This window comes from Pistacia vera, unplaced genomic scaffold, assembly GCF_008641045.1.
Source record: "Pistacia vera cultivar Batoury unplaced genomic scaffold, PisVer_v2 Contig76, whole genome shotgun sequence".
NCBI classification, from domain to species: domain Eukaryota; kingdom Viridiplantae; phylum Streptophyta; class Magnoliopsida; order Sapindales; family Anacardiaceae; genus Pistacia; species Pistacia vera.
Window position 1 is genome coordinate 584,885 of NW_022196623.1, and position 24,883 is coordinate 609,767.

General features: G+C 35.4%; 2 protein-coding genes across 2 annotated transcripts in view; one reads left to right on the forward strand and one right to left on the reverse strand.

The window, feature by feature from the left end:
- The window catches only part of LOC116116041 (pentatricopeptide repeat-containing protein At1g63400-like), a 19,651-nt gene extending 16,230 nt beyond the window's left edge, over positions 1-3,421 (forward strand). The window contains exon 2 of the mRNA XM_031402142.1: positions 3,339-3,421. The gene's annotated coding sequence lies outside the window, so the exon portion shown is untranslated. The remainder of the gene's footprint in view (positions 1-3,338) is intronic.
- Positions 1-24,883, reverse strand: part of LOC116116032 (probable ADP-ribosylation factor GTPase-activating protein AGD15) — a 26,489-nt gene extending 1,606 nt beyond the window's left edge. The window contains exons 1-10 of the mRNA XM_031402134.1: positions 24,738-24,883; positions 24,254-24,312; positions 23,838-23,928; positions 22,666-22,720; positions 22,289-22,379; positions 22,102-22,193; positions 7,213-7,319; positions 6,871-6,910; positions 224-314; positions 5-128 (exon numbers count right to left, since the gene is read on the reverse strand). Of these exons, the coding sequence (XP_031257994.1) occupies positions 5-128; positions 224-314; positions 6,871-6,910; positions 7,213-7,319; positions 22,102-22,193; positions 22,289-22,379; positions 22,666-22,720; positions 23,838-23,928; positions 24,254-24,312; positions 24,738-24,788 (801 nt within the window). The 5' untranslated portion in view covers positions 24,789-24,883. The remainder of the gene's footprint in view (positions 1-4; positions 129-223; positions 315-6,870; positions 6,911-7,212; positions 7,320-22,101; positions 22,194-22,288; positions 22,380-22,665; positions 22,721-23,837; positions 23,929-24,253; positions 24,313-24,737) is intronic.

The window sequence follows — 24,883 nt, forward strand, 5'->3', positions numbered from 1 at the left end:
GTACCCTTGGTTTTCTTGAAACACCACCTTTGACACCTTCTGGGAACTTGTTAATGTTATGGTTCGTTTCAGCAGTTTTTGCAGCTGGTTCTGTTTCTCCCTTTGGATCCCATCTTTTATCTTCATACCTGTAAAATCCATAGTATAATTAGTAGAAGATGATATTAACCAATGGTGTCTTCAAGTTCATTTGATAAATCATAAGCTTCAGTTGATAATTTACTTAGTGCGGATAAATTTCTCAATTCTACTTCTGTCAAAATTCGGTGGTAATTCTGCCTCCCAGAACTTGTTCGACTTCTCATTACCTATAGCTATAGAACAAATTAGCAAATATAAAACTACATTTTCCATAATCTTAGATCTACTTGTAAAGCATGAAAATTATCAAGAATGTTTGAAGTTGTTTCCTTCATTTCTGTCCAAAAGTCAACGAGAAGCTGACACGGTAAATATTGCCGCACTTGACTATAAAAACTATTTGTACGTGTGCATGTTGGGTATGGAGGCGAAACCGGTGTGGACATGGGCATTTCTATAAGAATTCATCATGTTTTATTTATTTAATTAGAAAGGACGAATGACTTACATATACCCAAAGTTTATTGTATAGACATAGTGGTATCTAAAATATTTAAAAATTACAAACACCTACTTTTCGTTATGTTCTATTATGAATTTTCATTTGTTAAAAGACAAAAATGATAAAAAGACTGGAATACCTTTCGATCTCTATTCCCAACGTGTGTCAACAAGGGTTAGTGCCACTGTTTATCACCGAATTTTACAGAAAAATGTTAAATCCGATCAAAAAATCGATCGTTGATGCAAGAGGGCTGTGCAACCAGGCTTAGGGTGAGAATGAATATGGAGAAAAAAATTTAAAATTTAAAAATTTTGTGAATATAGATGAAATTATTATATTGTCTTTTAATAGATAGAAATCCCTAATAAAATATGACGGAAAGTATTTTGTTTGTTATTTCTAAACTTGTCGGATATCAATCAGTGTTTATGCCCAAATTTGGGCAGGTGGAATTCGCTGGGCCAATTAGAAATAGACATTAGTTAGTGACAAAATTTAAACAAATGAAAAAGAGAGGAATAGTGACAAAGAGAAAAATTAAGTTTAACATATTGACGTTCTTTTTGAATTTTTCTATCAATTTTAATTAAGATAAAAAAGTAAATAAAAAATATATAAAGAGGAAAGATGAATGTTTAGCNCAATGATCAACTCCGAAGAAAAAGGAAAACAGAAGGTTTTAACTGTCTAGTTACATGTATTATTTTCAACATTCATGATGTTATCTTTGACCTTTTTTTCAACCTCCGTTATCTGACAATTGAAATTCAGAAGTTGTTATCTCTGATCCCTTTGTATATTCGGATTGTTTATTTGTTCTGATTCGGGGTCAAATCCTTCCATAGCCTAGAGACAATGATACATAATACTATAATAAGGTTGTGATCATGAGTTCTGCGCACAATGTGCCTTATAATAAAGAGAATGCCGCAGACTGGGCATCCAACCTGCTGATTCGAGCTTAAGGGATTGGTTCGAACAACACCAGCTCGAGGCTAAACTCGAGCTCGAATCAGCAGGTTGGCTGCCATACTCTTTAGTTTTTAGGAAATTTTTTCTGACATATTTAATGGTGATTATATACTTTAGTAGGTTGGATTGAAATGTTCCATGCCATACTCTTCAGTATAATGTTATACAACCCAAGAGATCCAAGCAATGAATCGACGAGAAGAATCGAATCTTGTTTTAAAACCCGGATCGGATTGGCCGGTCCAACCGATCAGGAGTCGGTTGTGTATCCGGTCGAGGTTAATATAAAACCCGTTTGTACTTAAAAAGCCTCTTTAACCCACCATTAGATCAGGTGAACAGTTTAAACCGTCTGATCCAATCGGACCGCTTGATAAATAGGTTCACTATTTCACAAGTAAAAAAAGCCCTAAATCTATTCATTTTGAAGTTTCTCTACGGTGTCACCCTCTGAAATTTGCGACCACTCTTTGAAATCACCCCTCAGTCTCGATCAACATCACTCTCTGAAGTCTGAAATCGCAACCATTGTCTCAATCACAACTCCACTCTCTAAAATCGACGAAACCTCCCTCCCTCGCTGGAAATCGACAACGACCCCTCCCTCATTGCTCGACGACAACGACGACGACGCCCCCTCCTTGCTCAACAACGACGATGATGACAATGCCTCCCTCCTTGCTCAACAACGACGATGTGATTCTCTATCTAATGAACTGCACTCAGCCTTGAATGAGCAATGCTATAGGCATCAAATTTTTGTACAGAACATGGCAATCAATGCGATCATGTTGGAGTTTTTCATGAATAAACGACCGTCCAATATTTATGGACGCCCGTCTATATTTAATGGACTCCCGTTCAAAAAATTTTAAATGAAAAATAATGGACACCCGTCCATCTTATATGGACGGGTGTCTATTTATTATGGACGGGCGTCCATATAAGAATGGAAGGGCATCCATATAAGAATGGACGGGAGTTCATAGTAAACGGATGAATGTTCACTTAGAATAGATGCCCATTCATTGTTTAAAATAAAAAAAAAATTAAAACAAAAATTATGGATGTCCGTCCATATATTATATGGACGGACGTACATATTCAAAGGACATGTAAGGGATGCCTGTCCATTGTGTGATTTAATTTTTTTTTGAAAAGATCAGTTCTGCATGTCATCTCCTGAGCTCTTCGCTGTGAAATTTAGACGTATTTAGTGGTTTTTATCTTGTAGATAGTCGAAGTCCTGACAGAATCTTTGACTCTTTTTCTATGAAATAAAGTTGGAGATGCCCGGAAAGTATTTGATGAAATGAAACTTTATAGTGTCGCACCTGATTCGGTTACAGAATTGTTTGGTTTAATTTTATTATCTTCCTTTCTTATAATTGGCTTTTCGCTATTTGCATATAACTATTAACTAGTAAGTCTGAACTCTGAACACAGTTGATTGGTTGCATATACGTCTGAACTATAAGTCTGAACACAGTTGATTGGTTGCATATGATTAAGAAATATTAATTCACAACCTTCTTATTAGATGCGGAACCTTTCCCTTACCGTAGTAATAAGTTAGCCGAAATTTTATGTATTTTTTTTAAGAAAAAAGGCAAATGAACGACTATAGTGTATAAGGCAAATGATAGTGATTTTTTTTACTGCTTTCTTTATTCATGCCATCAACCAAATAATCCGATATCCTCGTTGAATTGAGGTAGCAAGATAAATTGTTGTTGATGCATGTGTTTCCTTTGTCTTATTAGAAATTACTCCTTGACAGTTCATCAGATTCTGCTTTCGGGATGGATATAATAAAGAGAATACTGCAGACTAGGCATCCAGTCATTCTCAGCTGATGAAAGAGTTGGGGACAAATGCAAGCACAAAAGTTTGGACTTCGATAACGTGGTAGTGAGTGATGGTAGTGAATTAACTGCTCGTGTTGTGGAAGTCAAATAACTAGAACACGGTAATGGTGGCGTGTGTTGTTTTGGTTCTGTCAAAGGCAGTATATTGGTTGTAGTGGTGAGTTATTTAATTAGCAGTTCTGGTTTTTGGTGATGTCTGTGATATTATTGATGGCTCTAATCGGTGGTAACATTAGAGTTGGCGATGCTGGTGGTGGTTCAGATTAGATTTGTGTAAATCTGATGGAAATTTTAATGCAACATAGATATGGCTGATCAAAATTACAAATGATCAACTCCGAAGAAAAAGGAAAACAGAAGGTTTTAATTGTCTGGTTGCATGTATTATTTTCAACATTCATGATGTTATCTTTGACCTGTTTTTCAATCTCCGTTATCTGACAATTGAATTCAGAAGTTGTTATCTCTGATCTCTTTGTATATTAGGATTGTTTATTTTTTCTGTTTCGAGGTCAAATCCTTCCATAGCCGCGATGGCAATGATACATAATACTATAATAAAGGTTGTGATCATGAGTTCTGCACACAATTTGCCTTATAATAAAGAGAATGCTGCAGACTGGGCATCCAACCTGCTGATTCGAGCTTGAGGGCTTGGTTCGAACAACACCAGCTCGAGGCTAAGCTCGAGCTCGAATCAGCAGGTTGGTTGCCATACTCTTTAGTTTTTAGGAAATGTTTTCTGATATATTTAATGGTGATTATATACTTTAGTAAATTTGAATGAAATGTTGCATGCCATACTCTTCAGTATAATGTTAAACAACCCAAGCGATCCTGGCAATGAATTGATGAGAAGAATCGAACGCCGTTTTAAAACCCGGATCGGACTGGCCGGTCCAACCGATTCGACTAGGACCTGGTTGTGTGTCCGGTTCGGGTTAATATAAAACTCATTTATACTTAAAAAGCCGCTTTAACCCACCATTAAACCGGTTGGACAATTTAAATCGCCTTATCCAATCGGACCGCTTGATAAACCGGTTCACTATTTCACAAGAAAAAGCCCAAAATCTATTCATTTTTCAGTTTCTCTATGCAACCACTCTCTGAAATTCGTGGCCACTCTTTGAAATCACTCCTCAATCTCAATCAACTTCACTCTCTAAAGTCTGAAATCGCAACCATTGTCTCAATCACAACTCCACTCTCTAAAATCGACGACACCTCTCTCCCTCATTGGAAATCAACGACAAAACCTCCCTCCTTGCTCGATGACGACGACGATGCCTCCATCCTTGCTCGACAACGACGATGTCGCCTCTCTCCTTGCTCGACGATGACGACAACGCCTCCCTCCCTCGCTTGAAATCAACGACGACGAAAATTAAAGGTACATCTGGTTTATTTGATTCTCTTTTTTTGGATTCGGAAGCATTGTTTTGATTATTTGATTGGAAGTTTTGTTTTTATTATAATGCTTGGTTTATTTGATTGGAAGTTGATTTTTTCTTTTTTTGGCAGAATCTTCCAAATTTGGAAGTTTTGATTTGATTAGAAGTTACAGAATTATTTTACTCGAATCTGGAAGATACTTTGAAGGTACTCAGATTATTTGTGTTTTCTCCCTCTGGTTGAATAACCTAGATTTGCCCAAACTTGAGAATAAAGAGATATAATGCTTAAATTAAAAGTTAAGGTGCCTTTTGGAATAGCCTTCTGATTTCGCATTTCAAGCATGTTGTAATCTACAAAAGTTTTTGTCGATTATAAATTTTTGGTGGAGCTATTACATATTATATCGTATGTTGGGATTGTTGTTAAATCATGTTTGGATTGTTATTGATTTTGAATTATGTTGATGCTGTAATTAAGCTGTTATTGAAAATTTGAAACTTGTTCAAAAATTAAAAGATCTGGTTTTTTTCAGAGGTGTTTACATCATCATGCTGATGTTAGTATGATGATGTCATCGGTCCAACCAATTGGATCGATCGACCCCTGACCCGCACAACAGATCAGACTGTCGTCCAGTCTAGGTTTTAAAACAATGGAATCAAAGTGATATATTTAACTTGATTCCAATGGCATACCAAAAAGTTTGCTCAACAGTTGAAGAGAGATCGAAGAGCCTCACAAAGTGTAAATGATGTTGTGTTTTACTTATTAATGCACAATAATCTTGAAAGATTTTTCAACTTACTATGATTTGAAAGGATGTGCAAAGTCACCAATTCTTGTTGATATCAATGCAATTTTCACTCAGTTTGTAAACTTGGTGACTTCTACAGTAATTGCTAGTTGGATATCTTTATTAATTCCATGGCCTGAGTCTGACAAATCTGCTCCTACAACAAAAAAATTCGTTGAAAAACTAAGAAATATTGCATATCGTGAATGAAAGTGTGCTTTTTATCGTGGGTTAGTTTCATCTAAGTTTGGTGATTTATTTTTTCTTTTTATAAATCTAATTTACTTCGTAAATTTTATGGTGCTTCCATCGGTGTCTACTATAGTATCAAGGTGTTTGAAGAATTGAATGGAGAGAAAACGTAGCATGTTTGATGCAAGTAGTTGTCTTATAATTGAAAGTCGCCCATCGTGAAGGAGGAACAATAGAATGATCCTTGTTCCCATTGCTGACATAAAGCAAGTTGTAAAATTCAGATGCTCCATTTATCTTTATTGCAGGTGTATTGAGTTCTGTCAATAGTGGCGATAGCAGAGGTGAAGCAATGACTATGTTCAAATCTACCGATCGCTGCATAGGGAATATGGTCTTTAATATGCAAACCCCTAAAATACATGTAATGAAACCACAAAAGAAAAAACAAGAAATTTATAAAGAGAGTCTTCGAACTGATAGACATACGAACACATTGTCCTAGCACAGGAATGTGGAAGAGTAAAATTCTTTTTCTCAGATCCCTTAACACATACGCCTATTTTCTTTTTGGAATTTAAAGCAAAAACTATATAATACAATTTAAAGCTTAGAGATATGGTAAGTAATTATGTGACTAATTCTTAGTTATCAAACTGAGGAAAAATAAGTTTAACAAAATGATGCTCAATTTACTAGAAGAAGATTCCCAAAATCCATCTAGTGTAAGACCTCTTTAAAGTTTGAAGACACCTTCAGTAAATCCAAATGTCGACACCAAATCAACTCATATGTCTCATCTAGTTAGAGTGCAAGTAATATAACCCGCAATGGAACCAGATTCTGCTGTACTTCTTGTACAGATCGCAGTCTCGTCCAAAGAACCTAGGCTAGGCCAAAATAACAATATTGTGATGCACAATATAGACCTCTTGCCCCGTGTCCGTTTGCGATCATAATGGTATTTAAAGTATTGAATTACTGGCTAGAGAAAGCTAGTTGATATATACCAATATTCAGGGAGGATTTCCTTTACAAATTCTTGTGTGCATTGGGCATACCAGAGTATTTTGGTACTCCTAGAACCTTTGAAATATATCCCTACACCCCAGCAATTGATAACAAAGCCTAATAACAAACAAACCGAGTAATCATGGACACACATAGAAATAAATGTGTGAAAATCAAATGTGGACAGGTTAAAGATGGAGATGAAAAGAAGACATATTGACAAGACCTTACATTTAGACCCTTCTCATCACTGACACTAAAGGAAAAATTGGCCTAACTTATCCTCTATATCAAAGGGTGACAAGGGATCTGATGTATGGGGATGGAGTATGAAACACATCTTCTTTAACTAAAGCAAAAAGGGAAAACATATAAAGAACTATTGCCATTACCCTTCGGGACTTCATAGCTGGAGGAGTTGTTTGAGACATGTGCTTAGTAAAAATCTCATCCTCTAGAGAGAGTACCCTTGGTTTTCTTGAAACACCACCTTTGACACCTTCTGGGAACTTGTTAATGTTATGGTTCGTTTCAGCAGTTTTTGCAGCTGGTTCTGTTTCTCCCTTTGGATCCCATCTTTTCTCTTCATACCTGTAAAATCCATAGTATAATTAGTAGAAGATGATATTAACCAATGCTGTCTTCAACTTCATTTGATAAATCATAAGCTTCAGTTGATAATTTACTTAGTGCGGATAAATCATAAGCTTCTGTAAAAATTCGGTGGTAATTCTGCCTCCCAGAACCTGTTCGACTTCTCATTACCTGTAGCCAGGGGCGGATCCAAAGTGTATTAAGGGTGGGCCATGGCCCACCCTTAATTTTTAAAAAATAAAAATTAAATACATTTTTTCATTTAGTTTGACTTTGGCCTACCCTCAATTTTTATTGTCAAATATTAAAAAATTGTATCCCACTCTCAATTTTAGAACTAAAAATTTTTGTTTGGCCCACCCTAATAAAGATTTCTGGATCCGCCTCTGCCTGTAGCTATAGAACAAATTAGCAAATATAAAACTACATTTTCCATAATCGTAGATCTACTTGTAAAGCATGAAAATTATCATGAATGTTTGAAGTTGTTTCCTTCATTTCTTGTACGTGTGCATGTTGGGTATGGAGGCGAAACCGGTGTGGACATGGGCATTTCTATATGAATTCATTATGTTTTATTTATCTAATTAGAAAGGGGGAACGTCTTACACATACCCAAAGTTTGCTATATAGACAAAGTGATATCTAAAAGGTTTGGAAATGACAAACACCCACTTTTCGTTATATTCTGTTAAGAATTTTCATTTGTTAAAAGACAAAAATGATAAAAAGACTGGAATATCTCCCGATCTTTATTCCCAACGTGTGCCAACAAGGGTTAGTGGCACTGTTTATCACCAAACTTCACAGAAAAATGTTAAATCCGATCAAAAAATTGATTGATGATGCAAGAAGGTTGTGCAAACAGGTTGGTGTGAGAATGAATACGGAGAAAAAAATTTAAAATTTAAAAATTTTGTGAATGTAGATAAAATTACTATATTATCTTTTAGCAGATATAAATCCCTAACAGAATATGATAGAAAATATTTGTTTATTATTTCTAAACTTTTCGGGTATTAATCAGTCTTTATGCCCAACTTTGGGTAGGTGGATTTCTTTTGGCCAATTAGAGATAGACATTAGTTAGTGATTTGAACTTGGACGGACAAAATTTAAACAAATGAAAAAGAGAGGAATAGTGACAAAGAGAAAAATTAAGTTTAACATATTGACGACTCTTTTTGAATTTTTCTATCAATTTTAATTAATACTATAGCAATAGAAGGTTGTAAGCTGTACACCCCTAATAACGTGATAAAATCTTGATCGTTGATTAATATTAATTGAAAATAAATCAACAATCAGAATTTTGTCATGTCATTCGATACACGGTGCACATCCTTTTGTGATTCTATCATTTTCGAAAAAATATATAAAGAGGAAAGATGAATGTTTAGCAAACCCTACCTTAAAAAGACTAAGCCAGTTTGAAGTTTGTTTGAACCCCAGATAATCCACAAGGCACAAACGGCGCTACTGAAATGGTGCTCAAAAGCTTGATTCGTCGTTTTTCTTCTTCTCCTTCTTCATTCACAAAACCAGGTAAAGTGACTACAACCATACCACAAGATTTAGTACTTAAAGTAACCCAGCTTGAGAAATTCCTCCAAAATGATTGTAAAGAAGGTAATGACGATGTGATTCTCTATCTAATGAACTGCACCTCAGCCTTGAATGAGCAATGCATAGGCATCAATTTTGTACAGAACATGGCAACATGCATCATGTTGGAGTTTTTCATGAATAAACGACCTCCATATTTATGGACGCCCGTCTATATTTAATGGACTCCCGTTCAAAAAATTTTAAATGAAAAATAATGGACAACCCGTCCATCTATATGGACGGTGTCTATTTATTATGGCCGGGCGTCCATATAAGAATGGAAGGGCATCCATATAAGAATGGACGGGAGTTCATAGTAAACGATGATGTTCACTTAGAATAGATGCCCATTCATTGTTTAAATAAAAAAAAAAATTAAACACAAATTATGGATGTCCGTCCATATATTATATGGACGGACGTACATATTCAGGACATGTAAGGTGCCTGTCCATTGTGTGATTTAATTTTTTTTTGAAAGATCATTCTGCATGTCATCTCCTAGCTCTTCGCTGTGAAATTTAGAGCTTATTTAGTGGTTTTATCTTGTAATAGTCGAGTCCTGACAGAATCTTTGACTCTTTTTCTATGAAATAAAGTTGGAGAGTGCCGGAAAGTATTTGATGAAATGAAACTTTATAGTGTCGCACCTGATTCGGTTACAAATTGTTTGGTTTAATTTTATATCTTCTTTCTTATAATTGGCTTTTCGCTATTTGCATATAACTACTAGTAAGTCTGAACTCTGAACACAGTTGATTGTTGCATTAGTCTGAACTATAAGTGAACCAGTTATTGGTGCATATGATTAGAAAATTAATTCACAACCTTCTTATTAGATGCGGAACCTTTCCCACCGTAGTATAAGTTAGCCGAAATTTTATGTATTTTTTTTAAGAAAAAAGGCAAATGAACGACTATGTGTATAAGCAAATGTAGTGATTTTTTTTACTGCTTTCTTTATTCATGCCATCAACCAAATAATCCGTATCCTCGTTGAATTGAGGTAGCAAGATAAATTTGTTGTGATGCATGTGTTCCTTTGTCTTATTAGAAATTACTCCTTGACAGTCATCTGATTCTGCTTTCGGGATGGATATAATAAAGAGATACTGCAGACTGGCATCCAGTCATTCTCAGCTGATGAAGAGGTGGGACAAATGCAAGCACAAAAGTTTGGACTTCGATAACGTGGTAGTGAGTGATGGTAGTGATATAACTGCTCGTGTGTAAGTCAAATAACTAGAACACGGTAATGGTGGCGTGTGTTGTTTGGTTTGTCAAAGGCAGTATATTGTTGTAGTGGTGAGTTATTTAATTAGCAGTTCTGTTTTTGTGAGGTCTGTGATATTATTGATGGCTCTATCGGTGGTACATTAAGTTGGCGATGCTGTTGGTTCAGATTAGATTTGTGTAAATCGATGGAAATTTTATGCAACATAGATATGGCTGATCAAAATTACAATGATCAACTCCGAAAAAAAGGAAAACAGAGTTTTAATGTCTGGTTGCATGTATTATTTTCAACATTCATGATGTTATCTTTGACCTGTTTTTCAATCTCCGTTATCTGACAATTGAATTCAGAAGTTGTTATCTCTGATCTCTTTGTATATTAGGATTGTTTATTTTTTCTGTTTCGAGGTCAAATCCTTCCATACCGAGAGCAATGATACATAATACTATAATAAAGGTTGTGATCATGAGTTCTGCACACAATTTGCCTTATAATAAAGAGAATGCTGCAGACTGGGCATCCAACCTGCTGATTCGAGCTTGAGGGCTTGGTTCGAACAACACGCTCGAGGCTAAGCTCGAGCTCGAACACAGGTTGGTTGCCAACTCTTTGTTTTAGGAAATGTTTTCTGATATTTAATGTGATTATATACTTTAGTAGATTTGAATGAAATGTTGCATGCCATACTCTTCAGTATAATGTAAACAACCCAGATCCTGGCAATAATTGATGAAGAATCAACGCCGTTTTAAAACCCGGATCGACTGGCCGGTCCAACCGATTCGACTAGGACCTGGTTGTGTGTCCGGTTCGGTTATATAAAACTCATTTATACTTAAAAAGCCGCTTTAAACCCCCATTAAACCGGTTGAACAATTTAAACCGCTATCCAATCGGACCGCTTGATAAACCTTTCACTATTTCACAAGAAAAAGCCCAAAATCTATTCATTTTTCAGTTTCTCTATGCAACCCACTCTCTGAAATTCGTGGCCACTCTTTGAAATCACTCCTCAATCTCAATCAACTTCACTCTCTAAAGTTTGAAATCGCAACCATTGTCTCAATCACAACTCCACTCTCTAAAATCGACGACACCTCTCTCCCTCGTTGGAAATCGCGACAAAGCCTCCCTCCTTGCTCGATGACGACGACATGCCTCCATCCTTGCTCGACAACGACGATGTCGCCTCTCTCCTTGCTCGCATGACGACACCGCCTCCCTCCCTCGCTTGAAATCAACGACGACGAAAATTAAGGTACATCTGTTTATTTGATTCTCTTTTTTTGGATTCGGAAGCATTGTTTTGATTATTTGATTGGAAGTTTTGTTTTTATTATAATGCTGGGTTTATTTGATTGGAAGTGATTTTTTCTTTTTTGGCAGAATCTTCCAAATTTGGAAGTTTTGATTTGATAGAAGTTACAGAATTATTTTACTCGAATCTGGAAGATACTTTGAAGGTACTCAGATTATTTGTGTTTTCTCCCCTGTTGAATAACTAGATTTGCCCAACATGAAATAAGAGATATAATGCTTAAATTAAATTTAAGGTGCCTTTTGGAATAGCCTTCTGATTTCGCATTTCAAGCATGTTGTAATCTACAAAGTTTTTGTCGATTATAAATTTTTGGTGGAGCTATTACATATTATATCGTATGTGGGATTGTTGTTAAATCATGTTTGGATTGTTATTGATTTTGAATTATGTTGGTGCTGTAATTAAGCTGTTATTGAAAATTTGAAACTTGTTCAAAATTAAAAGATCTGGTTTTTTAGAGGTGTTTACTCATCATGCTGATGTTAGTATGATGTCATCGGTCCAACCGATTGGACCGATCGACCCTGACCCGCACAACAGATCAGACTGTCTCCATTCTAGGTTTTAAAACAATGGAATCAAAGTGATATATTTAACTTGATTCCAATGGCATACCAAAAAGTTTGCTCAACAGTTGAAGAGAGATCGAAGAGCCTCACAAAGTGTAAATGATTTGTGTTTTACTTATTAATGCACAATAATCTTGAAAGATTTTCAACTACTATGATTTGAAAGGATGTGCAAAGCACCAATTCTTGTGATATCAATGCAATTTCACTCAGTTTGTAAACTTGGTGACTTCTACAGTAATTGCTAGTTGGATATCTTTTAATTCCATGGCCTAAGTCTGACAAATCTGCTCCTACAACAAAAAAAATTCGTTGAAAAACTAGAAATATTGCATATCGTGAATGAAAGTGTGCTTTTTATCGTGGGTTAGTTTCCATCTAAGTTTGGTGATTTATTTTTTCTTTTATAAATCTAATTACTTCTTCGTAAATTTTATGGTGCTTCCATCGGTGTCTACATAGTATTAGGTGTTTGAAGAATTGACTGAGAGAAAACGTAGCATGTTTGATGCAGTATTTTCTTAAATTGAAAGTCGCCATCGTGAAGGAGGAACATAGAATGATCCTTTTTCCCATTGCTGCATAAAGCAAGTTGTAAAATTCAGATGCTCCATTTTCTTTATTGCGGTGTTGAGTTCTGTCAATGTGGCGATAGCAGAGGTGAAGCTGACTATGTTCAAATCTACCGACGCTGCATAGGGAATATGGTCTTTAATATGCAAACCCCTAAAATACATGTAATGAAACCACAAAGAAAAACAAGAAATTTATAAAGAGAGTCTTCGAACTGATAGCAGTGAACACATTGTCCTAGCACAGGAATGTGGCAGAGTAAAATTCTTTTTCTCAGATCCCTAACACTACGCCTATTTTTCTTTTGGAATTTAAAGCAAAAACTATATAATACAATTTAAAGCTTAGAGATATGGTAAGTATTATGTGACTAATTCTTAGTTATCAAACTGAGGAAAAATAAGTTTAACAATGATGCTCATTTCTAGAAGAAGATTCCCAAAATCCATCTAGTGTAAGACCTCTTTAATTTTTGGAAATGAAGGGGAAGAGAATTAAGCCAGATGTGGTTGTTTTTAACTCTCTAATTTACGGTTGGTGTTTTGTGGGAAATTTGGAGGAGGCTAAAGGCTTGTTTGTTGAGATGGCAGATCAAGGTTTGCAGCCTAATTTACTGACGTATAATACAATTGTAAGTGGGTTTTGCAAGGAGGGGAAGATAGAGGAAGCTAATTGGTTGTTGGAATTGATTATTCAAAGAGGTTTGGAAATTAGAGAATGCTATCAGTCTTTACAAGGGAATGATTTCAAAGGGAATTAAACAAACAGTGTTTACATATGACCCTTTGTTAACCAGTCTTTCTCTATCAAATAAAGTTGGAGATGCACGGAAACTATTTGATGAAATGAAACTTTATAGTGTCGCCCCTGATTCGGTTACATATAATATTTTGGTTGATGGGATGTGTAAGAATGGTTTTCTGGAGGTAGCAAAATTGTTTTTTACTTGGAGAACTACTAGTTTAAAATTGCCAGCCTCATTGATGGATTGTGTAAAAATGGAATGATCTAAATTGCTTTGGAGACGTTGTGAGATATTCCATCTTCATCAATGGGTTTTGTGAAGAAGTGAAGTTACAAAAGGTATATGATTTGTTATTACAAGCTGAATGTAAGCATATTTGACGTACTGTTTATATTTAAACTCTTAGTAAATGGAAATCCTAGATCATCTTTCAATATATATGCATCTTCTTCGGTTTAATTTTCTCATCTTCTTTTCTTATAATTGGCTTTTTGCTATTTGCATATAACTAGTAAGTCTGAACTCTGAACACAGTTGGTTGGCTGCATATGATTAATAAATATTAATTCACGCAAAACCTTTCCCCAACCATAGTAATAACTTAGCCAAAATTTTATGTATTTTTTTTAAGAAAAAAGGCAAATGAACGAATATAGTGTATAATGCAAATGATAGTGATCTGTTTTACTGCTTTCTTTATTCATGCCATCAACTAAATAATCCGATCTCCTCGTTGAATTGAGGTAGCAAGTTAAATTGTTGTTGATGCATGTGTTGCCTTTGTCTTACTAGAAATTACTCCTTGACAGTTCATTGGATTCTGCTTTCGGGATGGATATAATAAAGAGAACACTGCAGACTGGGCATCCAATCATTCTCAGCTGATGAAAGAGTTGGGGAGAATAAAGTGGTTTTGGGTCTCTCATATGCACAAATGCAAGCACAAAAGTTTGGACTTCAATAACGTGGTAGTGAGTGATGGAATTGAATTAACTGCTCGTGTTGTGGAAGTCAAATAACTAGAACACGATAATGGTGGTGTGTGTTGTTTTGGTTTTGTCAAAGGAAGTATATTGGTTTTAGTGGTGAGTTATTTCATTAGCAGTTCTGGTTTTTGGTGATGTCTGTGATATTATTGATGGCTCTAATCAGTGTTAACATTAGAATTGGCGACGCTGGTGGTGGTTCAGATTAGATTTGTGTAAATCTGATGGAAATTTTAATGCAACATAGATATGGTTGATCAAAATTACAATGATCAACTCCGAAGAAAAAGGAAAAGAGAAGGTTTTAACTGTCTAGTTGCATGTATTATTTTCAACATTAATGATGTTATCTTTGACCTGTTTTTCAATCTCCGTTATCTGACAATTGAATTCAGAAGTTGTTATCTCTGATCCCTTTGTATATTAGGATTGTTTATTTTTTCTGTTTCGAGGTCAAATCCTTCCATGGCCGAGAGACAATGATACATAATACTATAATAAAGGTTGTGATCATGAGTTCTGCACACAATGTGCCTTATAATAAAGAGAATGCTGCAGACTGGGCATCCAACCTGCTGATTCGAGCTTGAGGGATTGGTTCGATCAACACCAGCTGGAGGCTAAGCTCGAGCTCGAATCAGCAGGTTGGGTGCCATACTCTTTAGTTTTTAGGAAAGTTTTCTGATATATTTAATGGTGATTATATACTTTAGTAGGTTTGATTGAAATGTTGCATGCCATACTCTTCAGTATAATGTTATACAACCCAAGGGATCCTAGCAATGAATCAGTGAGAAGAATCAAACTCTGTTTTAAAACTTGAATCGGACCGGCTGGTGCAACCGGTTCGATCGGGACCTGATTGTGTGTCCGGTTCGGGTTAATATAAAACCCATTTGTACTTGAAAAGCCACTTTAACCTACCATTAAACCGGGTGAACAATTTAAATCGCCCGGTCCAATCGGGCCGCTTGATAAACCGGTTCACTATTTCACATGTAAAAAAAGGCCCTAAATGTATTCATTTTTCAGTTTCTCTATGCAACCACTCTCTGAAATCACCCCTCAATCTCAATCAACTTCACTCTCTGAAGTTTGAAATCGGAACCATTGTCTCAATCACAACTCCACTCTCTAAAATCGACGACACCTCCCTCCCTCGCTGGAAATCGATGACGACGCCTCCCTCCTTGCTCGTCGACAACGACGATGCCTCCCTCCTTGCTCGACAACGACGATGTCGCCTCCCTCCTTGCTCGACGATGACGACGACACCTCCCTCCCTCGCTGGAAATCAACGACGACAACAATTGAAGATACATCTAGTTTATTTGATTATCTTTTTCTGCATTCGGAAGTATTGTTTTGATTATTTGATTGGAAGTTTTGTTTTGATTATAATGCTTTGTTTATTTGATTGGAAGTTGACTTTTTCTTTTTTTGGTAGAATCCTCCAAATTTTGAAGTTTTGTTTCGATTTTTTGATTAGAAGTTACATAATTATTTTATTCGAATCTGGAAGATACTTTGAAGGTACTAAGATTATTTGTGTTTTCTCCCTCTGGTTGAATAACCCAGATTTGCCCAAACCTGAGAATAAAGAGATATAATGCTTAAATTCAAAGTTAAGGTGCCTTTTGGAATAGCATTCTAATTCCGCATTTCAAGCATGTTGTAATCTACAAAAGTTTTTGGCAATTATAAATTTTTGTTGGAGCTATAACATATTATATTGTATGTTTGGATTGTTGTTAAATCATGTTTGGATTGTTATTGAGTTTGAATTATGTTGGTGCTGTAATTAAGCTGTTATTGAAAATTTGAAACTTGTTCAAAAATGAAAAATCTGGATTTTTTTGGAAGTGTAGACGTCATCCTGCTGATGTCAGTATGATGATGTCATCGGTCCAACCGGTTTGACCAATCGACTTGTGACTCGGGTAGCAGATCTGATTGTCCTCCAGTTTGGGTTTTAAAACAATGGAATCGAAGTGATATATTTAACTTGATTCCAATGGCATACCAAAAAGTTTGCTCAACAGTTGAAGACAGACCGAAGAGCCTCACAAAGTGTAAATAATGATGTTGTGTTCTACTTATTAATGCACAATAATCTTGAAAGATTGTTCAACTTACTATGATATGAAAGGAGTGCAAAGCAACCAATTCTTGTTGCTATCAATGCAATTTTGACTTGAGTTTGTAAACTTAGTGACTTCTATGCAACTGCTAGTTGGATATCTCTATTAGTTACATGGCCTAAGTCTGACAAATCTGCTCCTGCAACCACAAAATTCACTGATAAAGTCAGAAGTATTATATATCGTGAATAAAGTGTTTTTCTTATCGCAGGTTAGTTCCATTTAAGCTTGGTGATCTTTTTTTTCCTTCTATCAACCTAAATTACTTCGTAAGTTTTATGGTGCTTCCATCGGTGTCTACTATATAGTATCAAAATGTTTGAAGAACTCAATGGAGAGAAAACATAGCATGTTTGATGCAAGTAGTTGTCTTACAATCGAAAGTCGGCTAGCGTAATGAAGGAACAATAGAATGATCCTTATTCCCGTTGTTGACATAAAGCAAGTTGCAAAATTCAGATGCTTCGTTCGTCTTTGTTACAGGTGTATTGAGTTCTCTCAACGGTGGTGGCAGCATTGGAGAAGCAATGACCATGTTCAAATCTACCAATCGTTGCAAACGGAATATGGTCTTTAATATGCAAACCCCTAAAATACATGTAATGAAACCACATGCTAACACATTATCCTCACTTAAGAATGTGGCAAAGTAAAATTGTTTCTCTTAGATCCCGTAACATATACACTTATATTCTTTTTGGAATATATTAAAAACTATATAATACAATTTAAAGCTTAGAAACAGTAAAAGTAATTATGTGACTAATTCTTAGTTATCAAAGTAAGGAAAAATAAGATTAACAAAATGATGCTCATTTTAATAGAAGAAGATTCCCAAAATCCATCCAGATATGAAACGAGAATGCAGTGTCCGACTAGTGTAAGACCTCTTTAAAATTTGAAGACACCTTCAACAAATGCAAATACCGACACCAAATCAACTCATATGTCTCATCTAGTTAGAGTGCAAGTAATATAACCCGCAATGGAACCAGATGCTGCTGTACTTCTTGGATAGATCGCAGTCTCGTCCAAAGAACCTAGGCTAGGCCAAAATGACAATGTTGCGATACACAATATAGACCTCTTGCCCCGTGTCCGTTTGCGATCATAATAGTATTTAAAGTACTGAATTACTGGCTAGAGAAAGCTAGTTGATAAATACCAATATTCAAGCAGGATTTCCTTTACAAATTCTTGTGTGCATTGGGCATACCAGAGGACTTGTGTTGCCTTAAAAGATACCAACTTTCTTACAAATTTTGGTACTCCTAAAACCTTTGAAATATATCCCTATACCCCAGCAATTGATAAGAAAGCCTAATAAAAAACAAACCGTGTAATCATGGACGCACATAGAAATAAAAATGTGTGAAAATCAAATGTGGATAGGCTAAAGATGGAGATGGAAAGAAGACATATTGACAAGACCTTACTCTTCAGTATAATGTTATACAACCCATGAGATCCTAGCAATTAATCAATGAGAAGAATCGAACGATGTTTAAAACCCGGATCGGACCGGCCGGTCCAACCGGTTCGACCGAGACCCGATTGTGTGTCTGGTCCGGGTTAATATAAAACCCGTTTATACTTGAAAAGCCGCTTTAGCTCACCATTAAACCGGGTGAACAATTTAAATCACCCGATCCAATCGGACCGCTTGATAAACCAGTTCACTAATTACCAAGTAAAAAAAAGCCCTAAATGTATTCAATTTTCAATTTCTCTATGTAGCCACTCTCTAAAATTCGCAGCCACTCTTTGAAATCACCCCTCAATCTCAATCAATTTCACTCTCTGAAGTTTGAAATCACAACCATTGTCTCAATCACAACTCCACTCTCTAAAATCGACGAAACCTCCCTCCCTCGCTGGAAATCGACGACGACGCCTCCCTCCTTGCTCGACGACAACGCCTCCCTCCTTGCTCCACAACGACGACGATGATGATGCCTCCCTCCTTGCTCAACGACGATGATGACGCCTCCCTCCTTACTCGACGATGACCACGACACCTTCTCCCTCGCTCGAAATCGACGACAATGACAATTGAAGATACATCTGGTTTATTTCATTCTCTTTTTTTGGATTCAGAAGTATTTTTTTAATTATTTGATTGGAAGTTGATTTTTTCTTTTTTGGCAGAATCCTCCAGATTTGGAAGTTTTGTTTTGATTGGAAGTTACAGAATTATTTTACTCAAATCTGGAAGATACTTTGAAGGTAATCATATTATTTGTGTTTTCTCCCTCTGGTTGAATAACCCAGATTTGCCCAAACCTGAGAATAAAGAGATATAATGCTTAAATTAAAAGCTAAGGTGCCTTTTGGAATAGCATTCTAATTCCGCATTTCAAGCATGTTGTAATCTACAAAAGTTTTTGTCAATTATAATTTTTTTTTTGTTGCTATAACATATTATATTGTATGTTGGGATTGTTGTTAAATCATGATTGGATTGTTATTGAGTTTGAATTATGTTGGTGATGTAATTATGCTGTTATTGAAAATTTGAAACTTGTTCAAAAATAAAAAATCTAGATTTTTTTGGAAGTGTTGATGTCATCATGCTGATGTTAGTATGATGATGTCATCGATCTAACCGGTTTGACCAATCGACCCGTGACTCGGGCAGCAGATCGGATTGTCCTCCAGTTTAGGTTTTAAAACAATGGAATCGAAGTGATATATTTAACTTGATTCCAATGGCATACCAACAAGTTTGCTCAACAGTTGAAGACAGACCGAAGAGCCTCACAAAGTGTAAATAATGAGTTCTACTTATTAATGCACAATAATCTTGAAAGATTGTTCAACATACTATGATCTGAAACGAGTGCAAAGCAGCCAATTCTTGTTGCTATCAATGCAATTTTGACTTGAGTTTGTAAACTTAGTGACTTCTATGCAACTGCTAGTTGGATATCTCTATTAGTTCCATGGCCTAAGTCTGAAAAATCTGCTCCTGCAACCACAAAATTCATTGATAAAGTCAGAAGTATTATATATCGTGAATAAAGTGTGTTTCTTATCGCGGGTTAGTTCCATTTAAGCTTGGTGATCTTTTTTTTCTTTCTATCAACCTAAATTACTTCGTAAGTTTTATGGTGCTTCCATCGGTGTCTACTATATAGTATCAAAATGTTTGAAGAACTCAATGGAGAGAAAACCTAAGCATGTTTGATGCAAGTAGTTGTCTTACAATCGAAAGTCGGCCAGCATAATGAAGGAACAATAGAATGATCCTTGTCCCGTTGTTGCATATGGCCTAAGTCTAACAATCTCCTCCTGCAACCACAAATTCACTGATAAAGTCAGAAGTATTATATATTGTGAATAAAGTGTGTTTCTTATCGCGGGTTAGTTCCATTTAAGCTTGGTAATCTTTTTTTTTTCCTTCTATCAACCTAAATTACTTCGTAAGTTTTATGGTGCTTCCATCGGTGTCTACTATATAGTATCAAAATGTTTGAAGAACTCAATGGAGAGAAAACATAGCATGTTTGATGCAAGTAGTTGTCTTACAATTGAAAGTCGGCCAGCATAATGAAGGAACAATAGAATGATCCTTGTTACCGTTGTTGACATAAAGCAAGTTGCAAAATTCAGATGCTTCGTTCATCTTTGTTGCAAGTGTATTGAGTTCTCTCAACGGTGGTGGCAGCATAGGTGAAGCAATGACCATGTTCAAATCTACCAATTGTTGCAAAGGGAATATGGTCTTTAATATGCAAACCCCTAAAATACATGTAATGAAACCACAAAAGAAAAATCAAGAAATTCGTGAAGAGAGTCTCTGAACTGATAGACATGCTAACACATTATCCTCACTTAAGAATGTGGCAAAGTAAAATTATTTCTCTTAGATCCCGTAACAGATACACTTATATTCTTTTTGGAATATATTAAAAACTATATAATACAATTTAAAGCTTAGAAACAGTAAAAGTAATTATGTGACTAATTCTTAGTTATCAAAGTGAGGAAAAATAAGATTAACAAAATGATGCTCATTTTAATAGAATAAGATTCCCAAAATCCATCCAGATATGAAACGAGAATGCAATCCAACTAGTGTAAGACTATAAATTTTTTTTTTTTTTTTTTTTACCAAGGATGTCCGGGTCAGCTTGTGCGCACCTTAACTAATCCTCCAAGGTCCTGAAGTTGACAACTAGTTAAATCCCTCCAATAACCACCCCTATTAACAACACAGATGGATTGAACTCAGGACCTCTTAAATAATATATCAAAAATTTCTAGTTAACCACACGATCATCCAATGGTGGTTGACCTCTATAAAGTTTGAAGACACCTTTAACAGATGCAAATATCAACACCAAATCAACTCATATTTCTCTTCTAGTTATAGTGCAAGTAATATTACTCGCAATGGAACCAAATGCTGCTATATTTCTTGGACGGATTGTAGTCTCGTCCAAAGAAGCTAGGCTAGGCTAAAATGACAAACAATATTGCGATATACAGTATAGATCTCTCGCCTTGTGTCCGATTCCGATCATAATGGTATTTAAAGTAGTGTCCATCAAAAAAGAGTGACGCTAAATAGCCCCCACCAATTTTATATTAAGCCACCATTTTCAATTGTAATTAAGAGAAATTGTAAATAAAAAATATATAAAGACGAAAGGTGAATGCTTAGCAAGCGGGGTAGTTTATTAAAACAACCTTTCAAGTTTGAATTTAATTAAAAGGCTATCAAGTTTTAAAATTTTACTAAATAGCCATATTATTGATTAAGGGTAATTAAACTTGATTAGTGCTTAATTAGGATTAATAAAGTATTATGTAATCTTTTAAAAATTATAATATATTCCCAAAAACCCGAAATTCTTGCAAATTCCCAAAAACCCGAAATTCTTGCAAACAAACCCAAACACTTTCTTCTTCCTCCCGCCATTAACGCATCTCCACCTTGGTTGCTGTTTCTTCTTAGCTTCGTCTACATCTTCTTCTTCCTCCTTCCTCTACATCTTCTTCTTCCTCATTCCTCTATATATTCTTGTTCCTCCGCCATTAACATTTTCTTCTTCCTCCACCATTAACATCTTCTCCGCCAAAGATCCCCCTCCTCCTCCTCCTAACATTTTGTGTAAGTATGTGTATCTCCTCTTTACATTTTATATTTAGATTTACAAAGATTTAATAATGGATGGAGTTTGGGTTATGATTTTGATTTAGTTGTTTAGGTTGTTGGGTTGTGTTTGATGTAATGCAAGTTGAAAGGAGTGAAATTTGTTGAAAATTTGTTTTGGGTATGATGGACCGATTGTAGGTGGAGATGGCTGAAAATGTGTTTTGGATCTGATGGATCACTTAAGCGATCTAGTATATGACAGAAGATCACTTAAGCGATCTGGTATAAGTTTGGTATATGGTATCAGATCGCTTAAGCGATCTGGTATATGACAGAAGATCGCTTAAGCGATCTGGTATAAGTTTGGTATATGGTAGCAGATCGCTTAAGCGATCAGNTTTGACACCTTCTGAGAACTTGTTAATGTTATGGTTCGTTTCAGCAGTTTTTGCAGCTGGTTCTCTTTCTCCCTTTGGAGCCCATCTTTTCTCTTCATACCTGTAAAATCCATAGTATAATTAGTAGAAGATGATATTAACCAATGGTGTCTTCAAGTTCGTTTGATAAATCATAAGCTTCAGTTGATAATGTACTTAGTGCGGATAAATTTCTCAATTCTACTTCTGTCAAAATTCAGTGGTAGTTCTGCCTCCCAGAACTTGTTCGACTTCTCATTACCTATAGCTATAGAACAAATAAGCAAGTATAAAACTATTATTAATATGGAAAAATGTAGTCAATGGCCAACAAAATTAGATTATTTGTTAAATGGGAAAATTGAAAAAATAAAAAATCACGGATTAGTCAGTCCAACCCTGGATTCTTGATAGTCTAAGGGGCCGACTCATTTGGTTCACTGCATTAATCCGTAGAAACATAAACTTGCTTTGAATCAAAGGAATTTATCATGTTGTGTCCTATACGGGGTGCTTTATATTTTAAACTCACATTAAACCACTTGGGTTCTTACACTGCATAAAAGCAACCTGCTCCGGTAGCCATGTATCGAGAGTAGTAGATCGTACCTATTTCCAGAATAAAAAAGGTCAGGCTATCATCAGCACAGCAGAAGTGACAATACAAAAAGAAGTATTCATCCAAATATATTTTTAAGAGTGGTGGCATATCAAGATCATGATCATAATGAAACTGAGAGAATTGATGCCCATCAGCACTTTTGGTTCTCCCAGCCATATAAAACTGTTCCAAGAATACAAATCATGCGCAACTAACTTTATATAATGTCACACATTGTGCATTAAAATGGAAAGGATAACCAAGAGTTGGCATTCAAAAGCATCTAAGGAGTTATTTTTTAAGTAAAGAAGAAATGTGGAGACAATGAAACTTCAATAAACAAGTATCAACACAGTTGGAAACCATTATTTGGATTTCTTTTCCAAGTTCAAAGCAAGTAATGATCGTTAAATTTCTACAGCCTATGATACGAAGAAAATGGCATACTCACCTTTCCCAGCAAAGACTTTTAACTATGACTTGGCTCACTACAGCAATACTTTTTCATATTTCAGATTTGTCAAGAGCAACTTGAACAACTCTCAAATAGACACCAGTGAATTCAATAATGACACGGTAATTAGCATCTCAGAAAATATTATCTCTATCAGTGCAACATGACCTCTTTTACTTTATATTATTCCATTTTATTTTAAAAATATGGGATATAAGCTCCACAAACTGATCACAGGATGATGCATTTAATTGTTATTTCATCATTCCCACACCACCGCTGATCTACTCTAGCATACTTGGATCTATTTCGTGACTCAATTTTCAAAATATTTGTTATTCCTTTATTAGTTCTACGTCATAACCATCTCATAAGCATTGGTCACTAGAGTTGGCATGATGGAAGAAGTCCAAAACTTTGAAGTGACAAGTAGCTATATATAGGTACTTCACTTTGAATAACCAAATATCCAGCTATCTTTTTAAGAGGAAAAAAAATTTACATTTATTGATATCAAACTTGGATACTAAGATGTATCTGAACAATCTGACAAAAACTGATATAAGTTCCACAAGAAGTTTCTTGCGAATTATAGTTGAAGGCATTGTTTAAGAACTTTTACAAGGAGTTGATATGAAGCAAAATATGAAAAGACAATAAAAATTGTACACCTTTGAAATATGCACTCCAAGACTCCGATGGATTCCAGAACATTGCATGCATATAAATACTCCCAGGTTCACACTTGCCCATCGTGGTGCCCTGAAATAAGTACATTCCCATAATGAAAAGCCGTGCTGTTTGATCATTCTATGGTAAGCAATAAGCAATCATCTCTGCTTGAATTCCTACTTATATATGAAAAGTCTCAAATTTCTTCTAAATCACTTCCAACAGTAACACTCTATTCCAGCATTTAAAATGTTTTAGCAACAACTACACAGAAGCAAGATTGTAAGTTCACAGAAGCTATCAGAATGTAAACAGCCAGATTAAGCATATTATTAGAAAATGGAGGAGCCGTACTACTTTAAAATAAAATCTTTCAATTATCCGAAACATCATAAGAGAGGTCTGAAATGCATACTTGTTCTTACAGTCTGCACATTCCCTATTTTCTGGTAGCTTAAGAAGACCCTCTAAGATCTGCATAAAACAATAACAAAACAAGTAAATGCAACTGCAAAAATACTACCATCAAAACCATCTAATTGCTACAAACCCACTAAATTCAAAAACTTAAACTAAGATGTAAGAATCCAAATACACTATTTAAGCTCTAAAACTCCTTTCACATATAACATGAATCCAAAGATTTCACATATGCAAAAATACTAACACAAATGTTAAATACTTGCGTACTCTGATACCATGTTAAGTAATTAGTAAACCCCAAAAACTTAAAACAAACACAAAAAAGGCATTATAAAAAGCCTACAATATCATCAATGCTTATAAATAAACAAGCATGAAAGAACCCATTAAAGATTTTACAAACACACATATAAAAACCTATTAAAAAGAGCATGAACAAATCATTTCACTAACAACAACCCAGATGAGAGAAGAACCTTGGAATGCCTGGCATCAAGCTCCTTGGAGACGGAGGCCTTGCCGTTCATGGTGGTTGCCTCCGGAGACTTAGCTTTTGATTCTTAAAGGAAAAAAAGAGTAATTAAAAAGAAAAAGAAAAAAAACAAGTAAAAAAGGAAGTTGG